This window comes from Podarcis cretensis (genome assembly GCF_951804945.1).
Source record: "Podarcis cretensis genome assembly, chromosome: 8".
Lineage (NCBI taxonomy): Eukaryota > Metazoa > Chordata > Lepidosauria > Squamata > Lacertidae > Podarcis > Podarcis cretensis.
Window position 1 is genome coordinate 61,039,193 of NC_137177.1, and position 24,073 is coordinate 61,063,265.

At 43.5% G+C, this 24,073-nt stretch overlaps 1 protein-coding gene across 1 annotated transcript in view; it reads left to right on the forward strand.

Annotated features, from left to right (window-relative positions):
• ITFG1 (integrin alpha FG-GAP repeat containing 1) overlaps window positions 1–24,073 on the forward strand; it is a 116,176-nt gene that overhangs the window by 29,061 nt on the left and 63,042 nt on the right. The window contains exons 8-10 of the mRNA XM_079988808.1: window positions 2,360–2,444; window positions 17,281–17,375; window positions 21,149–21,315. Coding sequence (XP_079844934.1) covers window positions 2,360–2,444; window positions 17,281–17,375; window positions 21,149–21,315 — 347 coding nt within the window. The remainder of the gene's footprint in view (window positions 1–2,359; window positions 2,445–17,280; window positions 17,376–21,148; window positions 21,316–24,073) is intronic.

The following is a 24,073-nucleotide window of genomic DNA, read 5'->3' on the forward strand; positions in this document are numbered from 1 at the left end:
ACAATTCCTGCTGATCATGAAAGAAATTAAATATCAAGAGGAAGAAAGTCAATTCTGATGACAATCTCTTTTTAAAAAAATGCCCAGATACTTGAACATCATTTTTAAGGAGTGGCACTTCAGGTTATTTCTGAGTTTGCCATTTAGAAAGGGTGGAGGGGGGGTCACCTGACACCCCCCACACCTTTTTGTTTCAGAGAGATTTTTGTTTCATGATCAGAAGGAATTGTAAGAATTATACTGACTTTGTGGTTATTCTGCAGAATAATCTGCTTCACATTTCCTAGTTCTCTGCAAACATTGGCATATTGTTTTTCAGTTTTTTGAAGAGCTAACATAAATGTGTCCTCAGTGAACTTGAAGTGTTCTAGGAGTTCAACAGTGTTTAGAAGACAATTCAATTTTTCAGTTCTAATAATTTCCACATGACTAAAGTACATGAAAACACACTCTGAGTTAATGGGAGATTGCAGTTTAAAATCCAAATTGTTTTCAAAGCCACTCAAACATTATTATAATGGATTATTCACATTAATGATTCAGGTGTGTTGAAATAAAGTTGTTCAAAATTGGAACCAGCTTTGATGCACAATGACCCAGTTCAGATTATCTTGGTTTATTATGCCATGAATATGTGCTAGCCTCTTGCCAGTGCACAGAGCCTCTTTGCTTCTTCTTTCCTGGGGACCACAATTAAACCAGGAAGTGTCTCATTAGCCATTTTGTCTGAACTTGAAAACTATGATTAGGAACTTTGGATCAAGCCAAGATGGATCAAGACAAATCCTTAGTTTCCTTGGTTCAGACGAAATGAAAAACTACGTAATTGGAGTCTTCCTAGTTTTATCACAGCTCATTGTGAAGTGGCTATATGTACAAGAGAAACAGGATCATCAACGCCTCGTCAATGATTACAGCTTACCAGAAACCTCATCTGCTTGGAAGACCCTGCTGCAATGAATAGGAATTGTGCAAGGCTCCCTAAAATGTGACTTGTGCAGGACATGTTCCAGTGACAATACAGTCAAAAGTTTTACTTGCTAATTGTCATGTGCTGATTTCCTATTCAGCAATAAACTTCTATTTGCCATAACCAGGGGTCAAAATTTTGGTCCAGAGGCAAGTAGCATAACTCTTAACTTTCATGTTGTGCTTTAAGGAACCACCTCTGACCCAGAAAGAACGTCCCTTTTTGCATCTAAGAACACTGCATTGTGTCCCGTCCCATTCCCAGGGGTGCAGGTAGGGTATGTTATATAGCAGGCATCCCCAAACTCGGCCCTCCAGCTATTTTTGGGACTACAATTCCCATCATCCCTGACCACTGGTCCTGTTAGCTAGGGATGATGGGAGTTGTAGTCCCAAAACAGTTGGAGGACCAAGTTTGGAGATGCCTGTTATATAGTCTCAGGTAGCTCATCTGAGCATCCCACACTACTAGTGATGTTTTTTTCAGAAGCCATCTACTCAGGGTTTCCTCCTCTGATCACTACAGATCTTATTGCAGTGATTATTTGGAAGGAGATGTGAATGAGTATTCAGGAGGTGGCTGTTCTGGTATAGTGTATGTGGTGTTCTCCTGCCACTACCCTTTTGGTTGGTGACCAAATTGTTCTAGTAGTTGAGAAAATGGATATAGGTAACGTAATCCTTCTCCACTGATTGCATCCACTACAAAAAAGTTGGGAAAGTGCATTGTTAATTAGCACTGGAGCCATTTTTTTAGACAGGTTTTCCCCAAATCAAAGTCATTAAAAATGATTTGCAAACCATCAGGTGTGAAAATCCAAGTAAATGCTTGCATGGCCATTGTGCTGAAGGGTGGCATAAAGATCCATTAAAAAAACCAAAGTAAGACAGAATTATGTTGGTTCCAGAAAGTATCAAGTTCTACTTTTCCCCATGTGTTTATGCCGGGGTATTCCCTACACTCACAGAGTTGTTTATAGATTAAGGTAAAGGTAAAGGGACCCCTGACCATTAGGTCCAGTCGTGGCCGACTCTGGGGTTGCGGCGCTTTATTGAACGAGGGAGCCGGCGTTTGTTTGCAGACAGCTGGTCATGTGGCCAGCATGACTAAGCCACTTCTGGCGAACCAGAGCAGCGCACGGAAACGGCCTTTACCTTCCTGCCGGAGCGATACCTATTTATCTACTTGCACTTGAGGTGCTTTCGAACTGCTAGGTTGGCAGGAACAGGGACGGAGCAACGGGAGCTCACCCCGTCACGGGGATTCAAACCGCCAACCTTCTGATCGGCAAGTCCTAGGCTCTGTGGTTTAACCCACAGCGCCACCCACGTCCCTTGTTTATAGATTACTTTGGGTAATATTTGGACTTTTTTATTTATCTCTTGACAGGATGGGAATTTTTCCAAAGCTACACATATGAAGAGGAAACCCAAAGATGTAAAAATTGTTGGGCAATCAGTGTTCGCTGATTTTGGTGAGGTTCTTTTCTCCTTTTCCAAAATACTTGACATTTGCCAGTGCAGAGGGGTGGCACGACAAAGCACATACACAATAAACTCTTTTGTTGACTTAACAAATGGATTTATAGTGCTGCTATTATTATTATTTTTTAAAAAACACCTTTTCTACAAACCTAAGGCATTCATTTACAAGACTTTAACAGATAAACTGCCTATAAAACTCTGTCATGCATGAGAAACATTTAAATTAATTAAAGTAGCTTATAAAAAGATTGATGAAATGTGTTAACATTCTTAATAGTTATAATTGCCAGTTGTTTCACTAAGCTTTAGAACAAAGGGAATACGTAATTTATATGTAAATCTAGTTTAGAACAGTCTTTGACCAGCAAAATGTACTTTTTAAGCAGTAGCTTAGCTTTTGGGAATCATTGTGTATATTTTAAAAGCCTAAAATATAGTTGTTACTAATTCGTTAATCCAAAAGGTCTTTTTCTTTAACTCTAATTTTATTGATGACAGATAATGTTATTTTTTTATTCCATCATTCCTAATTTAAACACATAGGTTAATATAAATAATCTATATTTCTTTTTAAGTAGGGGCTTCTTGGGTAGAGCTTTTACACCCTCTGAGAGTTAACTTTTATAATAGTTAGCAAATTGTCAGTGGCCATTCGTATAGTCTCTTGTGGCAAGTTAGAACCTCCAGTTGGCCACAAAAAGCTTCACAAAATTTTGCTCTTTCTATGCATAACTTAGGGGTGGTTTTTTTGGGGGGTTGGGGTTGGCATGTTGTTTGTTTCAGTTAAATTTATGATCACTAAGGGTGTGCGCCAAAGTCAGGATTAGGTTCAGATCCTATTTGTGGGTGGAAGGCTGCTTCAGCTCAAGATCGTTTTGGAGGAATCCCACCTCAACTCAGGTCCAAGTCAAAAACTCTTGCTTCAGAACATCCAAGGTTTCCTTCATTGACTAGAATGAGGAACCAAGCAAATACCTTTCACTCATATAACTGTGGTTTGCCTCTGGTGGGGTTGCTGAAGACATTTACGGTAACTGTGTTAACTACAACAGACAAAGCACAGGGCCATAGGATCCAATTTGTGTTCCCCCCCCCCCCCTTTTCTGCCATAGTGTTAACTTAGAATGCTCATTAAAACTCAAATAAGTATCTGCATGCAATTCCTCCCCCCTTGTCTTTTACTTTGAAAGAAAGAATACCCGTGAGATTTGATTTGGGGGGAAGGGGGGGAAGATCTAAACTCTCTTTTGTCCATGCTGCTTCAGTTTTACATTGTCCTGGTACAGAAAGCTGTTAATGATTCCCCCAAAAGCAGATGGTGCTAAAAATGCCATGAATACTAATAAGCATAAAGTATATGTCAGATACATTTATTTTGAAAGATGTAAGAAAGAGAAGTAATCTGGAATCAAATTTCATCTCTCCAAGTGTTAAAGCTAGCAGCAGTGGATAATATCACCAAAGGCTGCACTGTAATTTTAGAAATCTGCCATATTTCAAGGAAGTATGAATTAACTTGGATTTCAGGAAGTGTAGAAACAAACCTTTTGCAACATATACTTTCTATATACAATGTGCCATTTGGAGTTCTACTTCTTGTTATCATTTTAAAGTAAGAATCCTAACAAAAATTTAACAGTTTCAGTGTTGCGAATAAATAAAATACTGAAAAAGAAGTGCAAAACTTCCTTCTCCTGAAAGCACTTATAGCTTTGAAGAGTTTTGTTACTTGGAATGCATTGAAAGATGTGTAGAGATTGCCAGGGGCAAGAGAGTCTGGAGACTAAAGACAGAAAATTTCTTATGCCTAAGTGTGCCTGTGGATACGAATTGAGTTCAAAACAGGTTGGGTTTAATAAAGCAGAGGTCTCCTATTCTTTCAGTGCCTTTCTGCTTTTCCTTTTCTCTGTTAGACTCGCATACCCCAGCCTTGCTAACTTTCTAACTGATGAAAGGATGTATCCGGTCCTCACTCAAACCCTGTTCATACATTCACCGTATTGGTCTGAATATAAGCCTCACTTTCCCCCCAAAATTCAGACCGTGAAAAGTTAAAGTGTGGCTTATATTTGCGACCTTACCGTATGCAGCCAGGAACGTGGGGCAAACAGTGCCAGGAGCATAGCACAGCACATACTTCCCCGCACTCTCCCCCAAGGCCAGGAACCAGGAAGGGAGAGAGCAAGGAAGGCGGAAGGCCGTCGACAACGCACCGTGGCTCCCTGCCTCCAGTATGCTGCCAGGAGCAGCGAGAAAGGGAGCGGCATATATTCGGATATATTTTCTTTGTTTTCTTTTCACCCCTCCAATTTTAAAGGTGCGGCTTATATCCGGGTGCAGCTTATATTCAAACCAACATTGTATTTGTACCTTGGTGGCCCTGCCCTCAGCCCCCACATGCTTTAAGATGCCGTCTGCAATGATTTTGTGCATGCACACCCAACTGCATGTAGGCCTCTGTACTCGCTATCCCAGACTGTTTTCCAAGATGCTAGATCACATGTACATAAGTCTACATGCATTCAGATACGCCTGCCTAGGCGCCTTGCAAATATCACCTTTGGAAAATGTGGGAGTGGAATCCTGATGAGTTACCTCCATATGTTCAGTTGTATCTGAATGACTCTAACAAGATATAGCAACTAAGACACTTTGGCTCAGATGGAGGGAATTATTATAAAAAGAAGTTTTGGTACTTGGTTTGTTTGTTTGGATGCTATACTATAATCTAGCAGGGAGACAAGGAGAATTTACAAACATTCTTAACTTTACAAATGGAAGATAAAAATCTTTTCTTCAGTGTATGTCCAAATAATATTTATGGAGCAATAAATCATCCTGCTCTTCTTTTATTTTATTCTGTGGAATGTAATGAAATGGAGAATGGAATAGAAAACGTTTTTAATAAATTCTTTAGAAGCAACAGAACATACATTTTTCTACTGTCTTCTTGAAAATGAATTCAATATAAAATTTGTAATTGTATTTTGAAGAGAGAGACATACACATTTGCAGCTTACATCTCGTAGCCAATTGAGTAAATGTACATTAATGCCATTTTAAAGCAACAGTTTTTCTACTACCATGAAACAATGTTTTTCCCTTGACTGAACTAAATTACATGCAGTTAAAAATAAAGTAAATTCGATGCAAAATATTTAGACTGATAATTCAGGCAGCATCTTTGCTTCGATATTCCCTGCCTGTTTTCTGTGTTGATTTTGTTTCATGCTTGATTTTGATTTTGAATAAAATATAGGATATATTTGCATGCCAGGATCCATAAATGGTGTAGCATGGGCAGATACTGAACTGTTTTTCGCAGCTGTTGAGTGGGTAGTTGAGGGTAGTTGAACCAGACACCACCTAAGCTTGGGTCCCTTTTCCCACCCATGTTCACCATCTGCATAGAGTTTCTCTATGCAGCAGTAGAGTCATATTCATATTCATTCTGGATGTCAAGCACATTCACAAAAGCTGGCCCATAGCCATTTTTGCTTGAGCTACAACCTGAAAAGCTTCTTTGGTACTGAAGCCAGCATGTAAGACATTTGAGTGGTCAAAGGTGCTTTCAAAGAGCATACATTTATGGCCTTTGAAATACACCCTTATCAAAGCTGATTGCTCTGTACCCAGGAAAACCAGTTTTTCTCTCTGCCAGATTGAAGCCTTCAGTTTAGCTTGCTTGGTTTGCATAGTCCTGGTGGCAGTACTGCATTTGTGCATTCAAAGGACTGGTTAGGACAAAAGGTGAGACAAATGCATTTAGAGAGAATGGAACTAACACACAAGTTTCATGAAAGGAAAGCTAAGAAAGCTTCATTAATAGATAATAGAGAGCTGTGCAGGATGCATGTGAAGCCTCACCCAGTCTCGATCTGGTTTTTTGTCCAACACATGAGTCCTCCGTAACCATGAAATTGAAAAGCCTGGAATCATGTGGGAGTCAGTCTGCATGGGTCTGGATTGGGCAAATGGCACGGGAGCTGGTGTAATGCTATAGCTGAGTGCCGGTCTTGACCCTGCCTCCCATCACGACTTTGACAACTTGGGACCAGGTTGACGATGGGAATATATTTCTCCATATAAGCCTGACTGTTTCTAAAGCTCTGCATCTGAGGCTCTGGCAATTTCCCCTTCTGGCTGCAGTCCCTTCACCACATTGAGTGTCCCACCAGACAGTCCCCTGACCTTCACGGGTGACTTGTTAGGCAGCACATAGCTATGACTGGAAGCCCTGCAAATCCCCAATATGTGGGTGGTCCTTTGGATCACAGGCATATTATTCATGCAGCAAGTCAATTTAACTTATCCCCGTGAAGTTCTAACAGGAATCTGTGTAGTGTTGATGGGTAGAAGGAATTCTCTTATGAGGTAAATCAAGTCTGTAGCATAGGGGGCAGAAAGCACCACAAGGTTATATCCAGGTATGGTCCTTCAATTTAGTTTAGCTTTATCCTGCCAAAGGCATAGTAAAAGGTAAAGGGACCCCTGACCGTTAGGTCCAGTCATGACCGACTCTCGGTTTGCAGCATTCATCTCGCTTTATTGGCCGAGGGAGCCGGCGTACAGCTTTCGGGTCATGTAGCCAGCATGACTAAGCCGCTTCTGGCAAAGCAGAGCAGTGCATGGAAATGCCGTTTACCTTCCCGCCGAAGCAGTACCTATTTATCTACTTGCACTCTGACATGCGTTTGAACTGCTAGGTTGGCAGGAGCAGGGACTGAGCAACAGGAGTTCACCCCGTCACGGGGATTCGAACCGCCGACCTTCTGATCGGCAAGCCCTAGGATCTGTGGTTTAGACCACAGCGCCACCCGCGTCCCTAAAGGCATAGTAGCAGTAAAATATTCTGGTATCTCAACTGATGACAAATATGCAAATGTCGTTCAAATATAGTTGCTGAGGCTTTTATCCCATACCCACTTCCCTAGGAGTGAGCACCATTTTGCTCAGTGGGACTTTTCAGAGTAAATATGTACAGGTTTGTGTTGGTGATGCCTTAACAAAGCTGCCTCGAGTGCTGTAGAAGCAGGGGAAGAGATGTTCTAAATAAATAACTCTTAGGCTTCCTTGCATACATCATAAAAGCATTTATAACATGTTAGAGGTGGATGCAAAACATGTATTGATATATTTCAGCATCTGATATCTTATATTTGTGTCAGCTTTGAAGGGAAAAATTAATCAGCTTGCTGCAGAAAAAAAGTCCTCAGTTGCCACAGATAAAACTGGATAGTCACAGTCCCACAATTACCATTCACCTGACAGCGCTGCACCTCCATAATAGGATATAATTTTGCCAAGATGCGTTTTCCCTAAGGAGTGAGGGCTGCTCTTAGGGCTAAACGGGAAGCAGCGGCAGTGGCGGTTTTTTGTTTGTCACGTGGATCTGCCACAATCACCAGAAATCCCTTTTCAAACAACACCAAATTAGATGAGGAATTTGGCGCCTCCAACATTTATATGGCAACAACACCTACAGAACTCTATGTTGCTGATAATCTGGAGATAACCAGCACCAAATCTACATCTGGACCTTTGCCTAATGTTCCAAAAACTTATCAGAATGATCAGCCTTCTCTACTGTGCTCCTGGCGAGACAGGATGGACAGATCTTCCGAATTCGAATCTGGCTCTTTGTTGGCCAGTGATCCACATTTTATAACACATACCTTATTAATATTTCCACAGCCACAGATAGAACCAACAATCCTCCAATTAACCCAGGAGGGAGAGGGGGATTGACAGTTAATGAAACACCATGGGACTGTCCCCCCCCTGCTTGGGGTGCGGTTGGTTGGGTTTTATCTTCTAGGGATACTTACCCTATCAGACCTCCACCTCTTTCCCATACCATTTTGACCCAGGAGTCCTGGCCCAAGGATGACTTGTTATTGAGGGGATGTTACCCATCTATTGGGGAAGCTAGTATGGGATCTGGGATTTCCACAATTGAAGGACTAGGGAGGAATGGCGGTGGGGCTAGATATCTCTATCGGCGAAGGGTTTCGAGATGCAGTGATCCTCGAACCCCTTCCAATCTACGCCCCATCCCAAGGGATGAGGGTAGGGAGAGCAAGGATTACACACCTCCATCATTGGTGCTGTGCAATGCCAGGTCCATAGGCAACAAAACCGCCACCATGCGTGACTTTTTTGTCTCGCAGGGGATTGACCTGGCTTGCATGACAGAGACCTGGGTATGGGTAGGTGAAGTAGTCTCCCTTCATGAGATAACACCCCCAGGTTTCTCTGTCCTCCATCAATCGCGGACTGTGGGTCGGGGGGGGGGGAGGAGTAGCGGCGTTATTCCGGGAGGGTTGCTCTTTCAGAGCTCTGCCATCACGGGCGATCTCCGGCATTGAATGTGTTGGTCTCGTGTGGGGCACCAAGGAGAGCTTGGCTATCTGGCTGGTGTACCGACCACCCAGCACACCTGCAGCCACCCTGTCAGACCTGCTGGAGGTGGTGGCGGGCTGGGCCTTGGAGTTCCCAAACCTACTGGTTTTGGGAGACTTCAACATCCATGCCGATGCCGCTCCCTCCTCACAGGCTCTGGACCTAGTGACTTCCATGGCAACACTAGGGCTCTCCAAGTTTGTTTTGGGCCCCACTCATCAAGCAGCCCACACGCTGGATCTGATCTTTGGGGCTGGCATAGATGTGATCGTGCTCCCCACTGTGGAAGTGCCATGGTCTGATCACTACACTCTGAAAGCCAAGATTGACTTCCCGCTCCTCCCCCCTCGGGTGGCGAACCTATTTGGGCTCGTCCGCGAAAATTGATGGATCCTGATAGATTCCGACAAGCCTTGCAGAACCCTGCTCCTCCTGGCAACTCATTAGATGACCTTGTTGAGGACTGGAATAACCGGCTCTTGGCAGCCATTGATGAGCCTAAGCACCCTCTGCGACCCCGTCAAAACCGGGCCCCTTGGTTTACTGAGGAGCTCTGGAAAATGAAGCGGGATCTCAGACGGCTAGAGCGAGTATGGTGACGGACTCGTGACGGAGCCTCAAGAACATCTTATAGGACGCTTATGAAAGCCTATGAGATGGCTATTAAAGCTGCTAAGAAATCTTACTTTGCAGCTTCCATTGCATCTGCTAGCTCTCGCACGGCACAACCTTTTAGAATATTTAGGTCAATAACGTCCTTAGGAGGACAACCAAATTTAAGCACAAATTAGACCCACAGCTGTGAGGCATTCGCGAGCTTTTTTGCAGAGAAAGTCCTGTTGCTCCGCCGTGACCTCCCTGCCAATTTAGATACAGTGACTGAACTGGAGGCCCCTCGACTGACTTCAGGTCCAGTGTTGGACCATTTCGATCGGATACTCCCTACTGATGTGGATAGATTCCTCCAAGTTGGTAGGCCCACCACCTGCCTCCTTGATCCGTGCCCGTCTTGGCTGATTAGGGAGTGTCCAGATGTTGCGCGGACCCCCCTGGGTGAAATTATCAATTTGTCCCTTGACACGGGGACATTCCCAGGGGAACTGAAGGAAGCAGTGGTGTGCCCACTCTTAAAGAAAACTTCATTAGATCCCTTAGACCTATCCAATTACTGCCCAGTTTCAAATCTTCCATACTTGGGTAAGGTAATTGAGAGAGCGGTTGCTGAACAGCTTGGTAGGTTTCTGGAGGAAACATCGGCATTAGATCCATTTCAGTCCGGTTTCCGTCCTGGTTTTGGGACGGAGACGGCTCCGGTTGCCCTAACAGATGATCTCCGTAGACAACTGGATCGAGGCGGGTCAGGACTGCTGATCCTTTTAGATTTGTCAGCAGCCTTTGACATGGTCGATCATGATCTTCTGGACCACCGCCTCGCAGACGTGGGGATACAGGGCATAGCCCGTAACTGGTTGTGCTCTTTTATCTCTGGTCGGGAACAGAGGGTGGCACTAGGGAGGGAAATGTCATCACGCCACTCCTTGGTGTGTGGAGCACCGCAGGGCGCAATTCTCTCCCCAGTGCTTTTTAACATCTTTATGCGCCCCCTTGCCCAGATTATCCGGAGCTTTGGGCTGGGCTGTCACCAATATGCTGATGACACTCAGCTCTATCTGCTGATGGATGGCCACACCGACTCGGCCCCGAACACACTGACCAGATGCTTGGAAGCTGTGGCTGGATGGTTTTGTGGGAGCCGATTGAAACTAAATCCTTCAAAGGCAGAGGTCCTATGGCTAGGTCAGGATGGCATGGGGATGAGGGACCAACTCCCTTCTCTTGCGGGGGCCCAATTAGTGCCACTGCCTTCTGTTAAGAGTTTGGGTGTAATCCTTGATGCCTCTCTTTCCATGGAGGCGCAAGTTACAGCAACAGCCAAGGCGACATTATTCTACCTTCGCCGCATCAAGCAGTTGGTTCCTTACCTTTCCTGCCCCGACCTGGCCACAGTGATCCATGCGACGGTCATCTCCAGGCTTGACTACTGTGATTCGCTCTACGCGGGGCTGCCCTTGAAGCTGTCCCAGAAACTCCAGTGGGTGCAGAATACTGCAGCGAGGCTCCTCACAGGGTCTCTGCCATGGGAGCATATTCACCCAGTGCTTTTCAAGCTGCACTGGCTCCCGGTGGAGTACAGGGTCAGATTTAAGGTGCTGCTTTTGACCTTTAAAGCCCTTCACGGCCTAGGACCCTCGTATCTACGGGACCGCCTCTCCTGGTATGCCCCACGGAGAGCCTCAAGGTCCATAAATAACAACACCCTAGTGGTCCCGGGCCCTAAGGAAGTTAGATTGGCTTCAACCAGAGCCAGGGCCTTTTCAACTCTGGCTCCGGCCTGGTGGAACGCGCTGCCTCATGAGACCAGGGCCCTGCAGGATCTGATATCTTTCCGCAGGGCCTGTAAGACAGAGTTGTTCCACCTGGCCTTTGGCTTGGAGCCAATTTGATTCCCTCCCTCGCTCTCTTTCTTTTTTCTTTTCCTTCTCCTCCTGCGATGAGGCTACATTTTAATATTTTAATGTTCCATTATTTAGTGTTGTATTTTATTTTTGTTTTTAAGTTGCAATCATTCATCTTGTTTTTATTATTGCTTGTAAGCCGCTCTGAGCCCGGCCTTGGCTGGGAAGGGCGGGGTATAAATAAAAAATTATTATTATTATTATTATTATTATTATTATTATTATTATTATTAAAAGTGGATGGAGGGGGCTGCTTTTTGGCAGCAAAAGAGGCACAAAGACAGTGATTGCAGAAATCACCAGTCCTTTCTATATCTGAGCTCAGCTGTGGAGAAAAGCATTGTGTGGTGAAGAGGGAGCATACTGTGTATGGGGAGGAGGATAAACTTCAAGCAAGGGAGATCTTTTTCGTTCCTTCCCTGTGCGTTCCCTTTGCTTTTTAAATACCAGACCTCCAACCCATTCTTTTCCAGCAGTTGCAACAAAATCACATAGAAACTCACAGATCTGATGCCAGTCCATCTACTCTGCCCCTTAGTAGCATGGTCTGTTACTGTGTGTGCATTTCCCGCTACCAGCTGCAAAGCACTCAAGAGAACACACAGAGCCCAGATGGAGCAGTTAGGATGCACTGAGGTCAGTGGGGCTACTTAACGTGCATAGTTCCATCTTTATAAGAAGAGACTCCTTTAATGTGGAATATTCGTCAAGAGTATTCTTTTTTTAAAAGGAAAGTCCCTGCTAGATGGGCCCCATTGCTGGTGGCATTATTTGCAGAGGCACCATGGACGTCCCCTTAAAACGTAAGGTCGGCTTTTCTGTCTACATTACCCTCACAAAGTCCTTAGGTTGAAAGCAAAGCATTGTTTCTCTTGTTGTGAACATCTCCAAATCCAACTTCTGTGAGGAGTTGTGGCAAGGGGAAATAAATTTATGATTCATTCAGAAGTGGGGGCACATGCATTCTCGCTCTCATCCTAAGGCTTTGTAAGCATAACAATTTTGGTGTGATTATTAGAAATTCGGAGAATTGAAATACCCCTATATTTTACATGATGCTTTAGATTCCAGCCCTAGTTTATACCAAAGGGTCTTCAGACCAGCTGTAGGCTCATGGCCAACCAGAGTGGACAAAGAAAAGGTGGAGTTTGTGGGGAAGGCAATTTAGACCAGACCTACCCACCTCAGCGTCCTCTAAGCCACATGAAGCCACTACTGCTCCATTTCTGCAATCTTAGGCAAGCAACCAAAAGAGGAAGTGGGCCCCACTAGGCCACCAAGTGGTTGGAGGACTGCATTCAACTTAGTAGTCATACTAGAACATCATTCTATGAAACTTGTTGGCTGGAGACTCAGGAGAGACAAAAGAGACAACTTCACATAGCAGAATTAATTGATGGTGACGGATAGTTTAGGTGACTGAAAGGGAATTCATAACATTCATGGGGGATAAGTATTTCAGTGGACATCAGTTACGAAAACTGGGACCTCACCTCTAGACATGACTTTCTTCAGTATGTTCCATTATGTTTCTTCCCCTTTTCCAACTGATACCCAACATTCAGTGGCTACTGAGTGTTCTTGATTCTCAATCAGATTGAATGGGGGGGGGTGAGTTGCCCTTTATGTTTTATTTAGGGTCTACGTCTGCTAGCACTGACCATCTCAGTTTACTCTTGGAGATAATTTGCATGTTTGCAGGCAGTGACCTTGAAGTTGTTGTGGTGCAACCACAGCAGAGGAATCTTGCATTGCTTGTGGAATTACCAAAGGTGGCTTGTTGGTTGCTGTGGGTAGCAGGATTTTGGAATAGATGGACCTTTAATCTGATCCCCCTGCCCCAGGGATGATCTTATGCCATTATCTCTAAACACTATGTCTGCTGCACTTGTGGCTCTTTTGGGGGACTTGGTGAAACTAAAGTTGCCGATTTCTTAAATAGTTTGGAGCAATTTAAGTTTCACGAAAGCCCCAAAAGACGTATTTGCTCCCCAGGAAATGACAGTGGGATTAAAGCCTCAATATGTCAGGTCTTCCTTTCCACTACCCGCAACCCCCTCTGCAATAAGCTGCTCCCTTTGTGATGTGTTGTGAGCTCCTCTTCAAATAAAATTCATCTTTAATATCTGTATTGTTCATCTCCTACAATATTCCTCTTAATCAGTTTAATTTTCTTGTAAAAATTGGTTTTGAAGCAGCAGTACAGCATTAAGAAAACTGGAAAATATTATTTCAGCCACTTCAGTTCAACAATGAGCATTAATAATGGGTAAATTAGAAATCTTCATCTATGAGTCATTTTCATTGAATTGCATTCTCTCCAGCGCATGCGAATGTCTAGAATATATTTACATGCAAAGTGGTTAGCACTGGGATTGATTAAAATCATTTAATATAGTTGCCAGTAATTTCTAGAGATGGCTGCAATTTTGGAAGCATTCATCTCCTGGAAATGGATTTGGAAGCTCAATTTGGAACACTGATGTTGGGTATATCCCATCCCTTGTTTCAGTCTTTAAAAAAAATCTTCAGTTTCCTCCCTCTTTGGTGAGGTTTTAGAAGTGAATATATACTCGCAACTAACTCTGCATTAAAACAATCCCTTTTCATTTCCACTGATTCAGACTCTTACTGAAGGGACAAAACTTGTAATAAAGGATCTCTATGTGCCTTTATGTTCCCATTACAAATAGCTTTTGCTCATTTCTGTTTGCTTATTTTTAGCCATAACAATTCATTTAAAAACTAAATAATCACTAAATATGACTAGACAGTGGGTAAAACCAGGATCTGCTCCATAGGTTTCCTGCAGGGGAAAACACTGAAACATCTAGTCGAGGTTACAAATAGCTGGAGTGGGTGCATGATGCCAGTGTTTTTTCTTGATTCATGAATAAAAGCAGAAAATGCAACTCTCCTTTTGAATATTCAAGGTAACATTTAAGTCTGTCAGAAAGGCACAGTTGGCTTTTAATATGCTTTTATTCTGCATAATTTGATTTAAATCATTGTTTTAAAAGTGGAAGCAAGTATATGAAACACCATTTTAAGAATGCCCAGAATGTTTACATGAGTCAGAGTTTAAGGCTATATAATTTAGAAGTGCTTTCTGCAGGATGTAAAATATACAGTGGTACCTTGGTTTTTGAACGTGATCCATTCTGGAAGACCATTTGAGTTCTGAAACGTTCGAAAACTGAAAACTCAATAGCCAACAGCTAGGCCTCAGGATCTTGCACTCAGCGGAAGCTGTGTGACATGTTCGACTTCTGAGGTGTGTTCAAAAACTGAAGCATTTACTTCCAGGTTTACGGCGTTTGAAAACCGAAATGTTCATCAACGGAGATGTTCAAAAACCAAGGTACCACTGTACTTAGACTTGTCGTTATTGTGAGGTTCATGTGTACAGCTGCCTAGCTATCAGTCCTGGAAAGCCAAGAAAAACATTGACCCAGTCATAGTCTTCATCACTATGACAAGATGTATTTCTACTTAAATAATCATATTTTGAAATGTGCACATAAAACTTATATACATTTTATGTAAATTGGTGTCCTTTTCTTGTATTTCCTCATTTTTGGCAATATGTCAGTAGGCACCCTGGACTCTCTGCCTCAAATTTTTCTCCTAAAATTATTTGTGGTTATCGCATCTTTTAGCTGGCCAAATCTTTAAATTGTTTTAGCATCTGCTAAAGTAATGTTTTCATTAGGAAGCTCGGCAGGGGCTGCCTCGTCCTATTTTAATAAGTTGGCCAAGGTGGAGAGATTGTGTTACTGTAATTCCTTTCCCATCCCTGTCACCTCCTGCTGAGGTATTTACATCCCTAATTAAAAAGGACAAAGCCTTGGGAGGGTTTTATTTAAATTGAAAATTAATCTGAACAGTGACACAAAAGTTATCTCAGTGGGTGGCGGAACAGAAACAGAATGCTGGCTAATGCCCACAACACAAGTTTTGCCTGTCTTGAGAGCACACTACTGACCTCCTTGTGAAGTTGATTCTCAAATTATTTCTGCACGCCACCCCAGTCTCCAAGCAGTGTGAGATTCCAGAGGTTCCAGGCACTTGCCCAGGGTTCGTGTTTTCTCCTGGAAATGAGGCACAACAGAGACTGTGGTGACTTTATGGCATACAGTGGTACCTCGGGTTACAGACGCTTCAGGTTACAGACTCTGCTAACCCAGAAATAGTACCTCGGGTTAAGAACTTTGCTTCAGGATGAGAACAGAAATCACGCGGTGGCAGTGGGAGGCCCCATTAGCTAAAGTGGTACCTCAGGTTAAGAACAGACCTCCAGAACGAATTAAGTTCTTAACCCGAGGTACCACTGTATATATAACCTGAGCCTACGAAGGAGGGGTTCACAACACCCATGCCCCAAAAGGGTCTTGTTTCTCCCATAGCCACAGCCTTGGATTGACAGCAGAAATCGGCCATGGCGCTCTCTCTGCCTGTCCAGTCTGCAGCTTTTTCTCGAGCTTCTAGATCACATGACAGCAAACTCTGTTCTTTACTGCTTTCCTTCTCGGTGACATCACACACCGCCCTACAATAAACTCTGGTTTTAATTATTGAGGGAGGGAGCCCTATCCATGTGCCGTATTGCTTCTAACCCTTTGTTCTTTTAATGGCCCATCCCCTGGGCGATCACCTGATGAGGAAACTAGCCTAGCTTTTAAACACTTGCTGGATCCAGGAATTAGAGGAGTATGGCACCCACAAACTCATAACACTTATGTAACAAAAGTGCAGGCTCAAAACACCATTATAATGTGCATTTACAGGTAATGAGGCATCTGTGGTATTGGGGGGGAGGCTTTAATTGCTGTATTAAAAGTCTCTCCGATAGATGAATAATTCTCATAACTACTCATAATGGAATCAGTTTATCACGTAGTAAAGGAAATGTATACTTTGGGGTGTTTATAAGTTCCTGGCAGTTTCCATTTCATTAAAGGTTATCTTAATAGCAGGAATATAGAAGCACTTTCACCCGGCCCACTGTTCATGCTGGCAAAGAGCCCAAACTGCAAGCCTTTTCCCTGACATCTAGTTTGCTGTGTGTAGCAAGTCCCCACCACCACCACATACACACACGTAATCACAAACCTTCGATTTTTGTTTTTACAAACAAAAAGTCTGTAGTAATGTGAGTCTCCCACCTTGGTAGATTGAAATGGTTTGGCCTTGATCTTGTCAAAGGCTCTTTGTGAGAATAAGGCCATGGCGATCGTGCTGGGTTATGTATTTTCCTTTTTCTTAGGGGTATTATTACACAACTTCTCAATGAAGAAAAGGAGGCGTGAATGAAATTATCACATCATCAATAAAATTTTGTACATAGGTCTAAGACCAAATGTAGATCTGCTGTCCCAAACTTTATAAGCCTAGGAGCTTATTTAGATTGCAGGATGTGCCCCCCTCCCAGTTGCTTTGCCCTTTTCAGGAGTAGCCGTGGTGCAGTATTTGGTTTGCATTGGTGTTAAATCCTAACCAGAGTTTGGATCTCAAGAATGGTCCCTGTATCCAAGGCCCATGTGTTGGATTTTTTCAATCATAAAGTGATTAAATATTCTGTACTACCCTGGGAATGAAATCGAGCAGTCAGGCTCACCTCACTCCTCTTGGGTTGCAAGTCAGTGTCATATTAGTAATATAAATCAGCTTCAGCATTTGACAAGGGAGAATCTTGTGCGTTTCGAGATTAACGGAAAGACTAGATAACAGGCTGACAGAGTTTAGCATTACAGCTATCTGGTTAATTATCTTGACGCCTCTATTGTTTACATGTTATCAAAATACATTGTCTTCCTGTGTGAGTGCGCTGTTCTTCCCTGACAATAAAAAGAACACCTTTTTTATTCTCCTTTGCGGAATTATTTTTATCTCCCTCTTCTTTTGCCAGATGGTGACGGACAGACGGAGCATTTGCTGCCAGCCTGTGCTGATTCAGCTTGTCAGAAGAGTGTCATCTACCTATCTAAACCAGGATTGGATTCGGTATGTTGAGCTTCTGTTTGCGCAGATTAAATTAAACCGTGTTTATATTTTGTACATCAGATGAAATGACAAAGATCCAAATCTAGCCCCAAAGGGACAACAATTAGGGCCATGCCAGATGTCAGCAGCAGCCACATATGCTGCAGTAGAAAGTTGGTGCGAGTTTTAATTTGTTTTTAGTCTATTGTTATTTTAACATTTGTGCATCTTCCGTTGTTTTTCTTAATGATAATTTTATTGTTTTAACTTCTTTGTAAACCACTTTGAGGTTTTGGGCAGTCAAGCATTGTATGAATTTTATGAAATACATGAATAATAAGAAATAAAACCATAAATGTGCAAATGAGGAATGTGCATCCTAACCTATTTCACAGGGTTGTTGTGGACATTCAGTGAGGAGGAAGAGAGCCACATACACCACCTAGAGCTCCTTGGAGAAAAAGATGGGATACAAATTACAACTAATGCTTTATTATTGCTGTTATTGTTGCATTCCACCCCGATCTCCGCTGAGCGGTGTGTGAGACTTGGATGTTTTCCATGCACTCACCTAGGGTTTGTGTTTTCTTTGGAAAATGAGACACAGTGGAGACCAGGCAAACTCCGGCCCTCCGTATGTTTGGGACTACAGAGGGCTGGAGTTTGCCTATGCCTGGTGGAGACTGTGGTGTCTATAGGTTTCTTTACACCTCTATACAACCTGAAGCCTTCAGTGGAGGGGCTCACAGCAGTAGCAGCCCCAAACATGCCAACTTCCTCCATAGTAACAGCATCAACACTCTTTCTCTGCAGCCTCTCTTGTTCTGCAGGGCACAGCCCAGCTTAATTGCTTCTCTCTGCTACCTGATTATGGCACTCCACCCTCCCTAAACTAAGCCCTGTTTATTGACAGAGGGAGGAAGGCCTCCATTAATTTGCATTCTAACACCTTTTTCTTTTTATGCTTTGAACTCCTTATCCCCCCCAGACAGTCACCTCACAAAGAAGTTTGCCTGACTTCAATTAACACTTGCTGATTTGGCTAGGATTACCATGTCTAATGGGGACGCAGGTGGCGCTGTGGGTTAAAGCCTCAGCGCCTAGGGCTTGCCGATCGAAAGGTCGGTGGTTCGAATCCCTGCGGCGGGGTGCGCTCCCGCTGCTTGGTCCCAGCGCCTGCCAACCTAGCAGTTCGAAAGCACCTCCGGGTGCAAGTAGATAAATAGGGACCGCTTACCAGCAGGAAGGTAAACGGCGTTTCCGTGTGCGGCTCTGGCTCGCCAGAGCAGCGATGTCACGCTGGCCACGTGACCCGGAAGTGTCTCCGGACAGCGCTGGCCCCTGGCCTCTTAAGTGAGATGGGCGCACAACCCCAGAGTCTGTCAAGACTGGCCCGTACGGGCAGGGGTACCTTTACCTTTACCTACCATGTCTAATGCACAACCCAGGAAATGTGCCTAACCTAATTAGCTTTTATATGCTAAGCTAATCACTGATGCTTAGAATACACACTACACTTCCTTAGATTCTAACCCCTGGATAGTCTGATACAGTTTTTGACATAAGCTTAATTAAGCCCCTCAAACTTTTTACATTATTATTAACATCTGTATATTTGGAGATGTGTCAGATGCTCATTAGAGAGATGTGAGCCAGCTCCCTAAATCATTCATTAGTCTTTAGCCGGACGGTCGAAACCCACAAGTGGGTCATGGCCAGATCCAAGGTGGGTCACAACAGGAGCAAATATATGATAAAAGATTAATAAATGCATGTTTGGGTTAAAAGCTTTGCTGCTGAGAAGGCTGAAGATACCTGCCCTAAATGTTTACAGGCTTGTGTCTCCCTTTAACCCCTTGTGTACTTTACTACAGGCGAACACCCAAGCACTCCTTGTCACATGTGACAACTTTATAATTCAGATTGTCTCCCATAGACTAGAAAGAGGCAATGGCTTCAAGCTCAGGAGAGGCAACTTTCGGAACACATTTCTAACCGCAAGAGCAGTTCAGCAGTGGAACAAGGCTGCCCAGGGCATGTATGGAAATTAATAGGGGCACCTTCTTGAGTCACTCAAAATGGTGTTAATCAATCAACCTGGGTAATCGACAAAATGTTACAACCCTACTTAAGCAGGGTTGTTGCCGAAACACTTCCAACAGCTGTATATACCCAGAACAGTAAAGCTCATGCATCTCCAGATCACGACATTCTATTTGAAAGCCTGAGAAATCCTCATTCTGTTCAGCCATTGTTGGAATCTTATTTGTATTCCAAGTATCAGCACAAGCTGTATTTGAGGCTTCTGTTTACAAACTAATCTTCCTGAGGAAGGGGGTAGGAGGGGGGGAGTGAAAACCCAGTAGATTTCTATCAAGCAGCTCCTTTATGCCTTTAGTATTGTAGTGGATACAACTGAACCCCTATTTTTAGTGTTTATAGCTCCATCTAGAAGATATTTAGGAATGGTGTATGAATGATCTCCCCATTTCTGATTCTCTTTTGTTTCTAGTAATGGGTTTTTTGCAGTGTAAATTCTTCTTCTGAGTGAAGTAAAACTGCTATTTGAACTTGATTGTTCTGTCTTAAACCAGTGGGAGGGATTGTACAAATGATTTGTCTCAGGCAACAAGAACATTTGACTGTTTTCTGTTGAGCAAAAACCAGCGTTAACGAATCTATCATTGCTTTGTTTCGCACAGTTCCCCAAAGACAACTGTCTCTCTTTCGCATCTTGCCATAGACTTTTCAAAAACCTGGCAGCCCACTAAAACACCCAGATGCATAACGCACAAAGTTTACAAAAGCCAGGAATAGCAGGAATGGTGTATATGTGTGTCAGAAACAGAGAGATACTGTCTTATTCCTGTTGCTTTTTAATTCTTTAATATGCAGCTCAGTTTCATGGATGGAACAGTCCTATAGGATTTAGAGCACTCCAGAACAGAAAATCAGAGGGGGAGAGAGAGAGAGATTGAGCAGCCTTGGGGTCACCAGGGTGGAAGTCTTCAATGGGCTCTCCATATGCACCTGGTTGGTTAAGGAGATTCCTGTTCACCAAGGCCTTTCTCTCCCTGTCCTTCTGAATCAGATATTGCAGTGATTTAATCTCTGCTCTGAAAAAGTATGTGCAGTCATTAGTATTTGGCTTATGTACTGATTTTATAATCAAGTTATTGGTTAGTTGTAATCCACATAAGATAATTTCAGTAGAGAGGTGTTCTTTAAAAAGAGATTAACCATCTCTCCCTTTTAAGAAAAGGAACACTATCTACCAGATGCCTGCAGCTAAATACTTGGCTCCTTTCTTCATCCGCTCATTTTTTCTGCCATCCACTGGCTCCTCCAGCCACTGTTTTACAGCGCACTGCCTACTTTGCCTAATTTCCTTAGGCCCCCCTGCCTCTTGGTCAGTCTCCCTAATACTCCTGCCTTTCCTCCCCCACCTACACACATACCCTTCTGACTCTAAGCACTACGAAATTTCTTCAGCGTCTCCCTCTCAGTAGCAACTTCTGACAATCTAGCCACATAGAAGCTGGGCAGACAGCATTCTCCCCTGTACAATTGGAGTGCTTGTGAAAAATCCTTACTGTCACATCAGAAGCTACATTGCCACCAGTACAATGTATGTGTGGGTCAGGTCAGTGCCTTGATGGGTGACCACCCAGGAATCTCATGTATGCAGTCTAGGGTTCCATGATGGAAGAAAGGTGGGGTTTAATCTAAGGAAAATAAAGCAATATGTGTTCAATAAATCCTGACAATTTGTGTTGTTGTTTTCTGGTTCTCAGTGGTTTCCAGTGTTGCAAAACTTCACATACAAAGGCACCCTCTGGGGCTTTGTTCCGTATGATTCCGCTCAAACCAATTTTTCCTTCCCAATCACCCTTCACATTGGAGATTATAACATGGATGGCTATCCAGACGCACTTGCCATACTGAAGAATACATCAGGAAGGTACAGTATATTCAGTAAATAGTGTTTTCAAGTGTTTCTTCTACTTGGCATAATGGTGCATGAAATTATTCTCACCTTCAAATACCGTAGGCCCATGGAGAAGCTGAATCGCTTCTTCTAAAAAAGAAGTGCCTGAATGGTATGAGAATGGATCTATTTATCTACATCAAGCAGCCCTTTTATTCTTTTCTGCTGCTTAGCAGGATGTTACAAATGCCATCTAGGAAGAAGAGTGCATTGTGAAGAAATGCTGCCTGTTTCACCCTTTCCCATTGGAAAAATGTGTGGAAGGAGCATGGGGAGCTCTCCCCCCCCCCCCCTTATTAAGTTCCAATTGTCTGAAAAGCACATACTCATCATGGTTCCTTGTGGAATGATCTCCCCATGGAGATCAAGCAAGCTCCAGCTGTGGTTAATCCTGCCAGCAGTTGAAAACTTACCTACCAGGCATTTTCTTGACCCATCATTCCTGTTTACCGTGACTGATATTTTAATGTTATTTTGTTGTGATTGGTATTTTAACTTTGTTTCATTGAACTGGTTTTATTGTGTAGTTTTGTTTGTTTGAAAGCTGTTGTGTAGATTCTGTAAATAGTTCTGTAGCAGAAGTCTTCAGAAATTGTACTTAAAGATGTGTAATTCCTAAATTTCTACGCTGACTTGGAGCAGCCTTCCCTAAACTAGTGTCCTCCAGATGTCCTCAAATGCTGCATTCTGAGGCCTCCATCTGATCACTACACTCAAGTGGACACCAGGACACCAGTATGTGGGATTGTCATCCTCCCACTCATTTGAAGGAGGCAGGAGAACTTCATCCTTGAGCCCACCGAGGGAATCATATGGGCAGGATGCCTGTATTGCTGGGGGTTCGACTAGATGACTCTTGCAGTCCGTTCCCCCTCCACAATTCTATGGTTCTATGATTAGGAACATGCTGTGGGCTCACATGCTCTCTTCCCACCAATCCCTCCTTCCCTGACATGTGCTGATTCCCTCCTTCACGTTTGCAACAGGACTTTCAAAGGCAGTCTGTGATATGTCATGAACAGCTCTGCTGTTGAAAGGGAGCTAAAGTTAGAAAGGCAACTGGTCATGCACAAGCCATTGCTGGAGTCTAGAGGAGGAAAGAGTGCTGTTGCACTCAGCTCCTGCTTATGGCCTTCTTATAGACCCACTGTGAGAACAGGATGCTGGGGCTAATCCAACAGGCTCTTCTTATGTTCTGATGCCGAGCCACTTTGTGACATAACAGCAGATTCGTCACTCGCTGCCTGACGAGAGGCATAGCCAACGGGCTCCAACCGTGCGTGCATACCCAGAGATGCCATTTTCCTGTTAAAGCAAGCGTCAACATCTCAGTCCCTTCATCAGCATCAAGTCCCTTCAATAATAATTCACACCAGCTGAAGCTTCTCTAAAGACATTTCTGCTGATCTTTCAAAGATGCTATTCCTCCCCTCCCCCTGCCAACCCTTCCTCTTGGCCGGCTAGATAGGAAGAATTTTGGTTCTGCTTCTAGGGCATTGTCTCCTTTTATTTTGACATTATGGCTGGCAAATGGAGGCAGTCTTTATACCCTGGAGGATCTTGGTTCATGGCCGTGGTTGCGAGTGTGCATTGTCAGTTCCATTTTTGCCTGAGGCAGCTTCTCTTCCCTCAAGCAGTTGTTGACCCATTTTATTTTGATGGATACACTGCAGATGCATTTTCTGGTAGCTGTCATACACGTTTTTGCTCAGTCACCAGCTCTCCCACCACTGGAAGACCGCCGCTGTCATGACCCTCAACTGCTTCCTACCTCTGCCCCTTTACATTGTCATGTGCAAACATCTGGATGAATTACGTTGTAGTAATGCATTGCCTGGAGCTGCTGTGCAATACCAAGGATGCACGTTGGAAATGGGAACATTTCTATGAATGCCTGCAAAATATTTGCAGGGTACATATTTCATTTATCGCCAGGTGTTTAAATCAGAGTTGGTGATCTTAACCCTGTTCTTGAAAGCTAGCTTAAGACAAAGGTTTAAAGTAGCAGAGCTGATAGCAATGTATAAATTTACATTGCTCTTGTAAAGAATCAAAAGATACGATTAAAATACAAAGTTGATTTTTAACAAGAATAAGGGATAAGGGAAGGTTAGACTGATTCCTGAATCGGGTGGGCAGGCAGTAGATTGCAGTCCCCCAGTTCTCCTAGGAGCTCCCAGGATTCTTTCAAGTAAAGACATCATGTTAAACCAATGTTTAAAAATAATGTATGGTTTATTGTGCACAAGCACCATGCTGGTGTGTGCTGCTCATTACTGCCCGCTTTGTTCCCAAGCAGGAAACAGACCAGAGGCTGGCATTGCATTAGATGCAAACCGGCATTCACAGTTTGTTTCCCTCCAAGCAAACAGCAAGCAGTAAGCCAAGAACAAAGCTTGGCTTCCATCCATGGCTTGTTTGAAGAGATATAAACCACATCCACTGGTTCATACGGACCATAACATAAGCCCCTGGTTTGATTCTTTCCTCGTGTGGCAAGAGGAAGAGCGAGGCAGGGACTTATGAGCAGCATATGCCACCAGTGCACTGGTCTGTCACCTTTAAACCATGGTTGGTTGGTTGGTTTTTAAAAAGTTTTAACATAATATCGAAACCAGGCCATAACAGGGCACTTCCATTCCTCCGCAAGAGTGCATATGCAGAAGCGCAACAGTTTACCAGTACCTCTGAGCTGAATGAACCTGTGTTTTATTTATTTATTATTGTATTT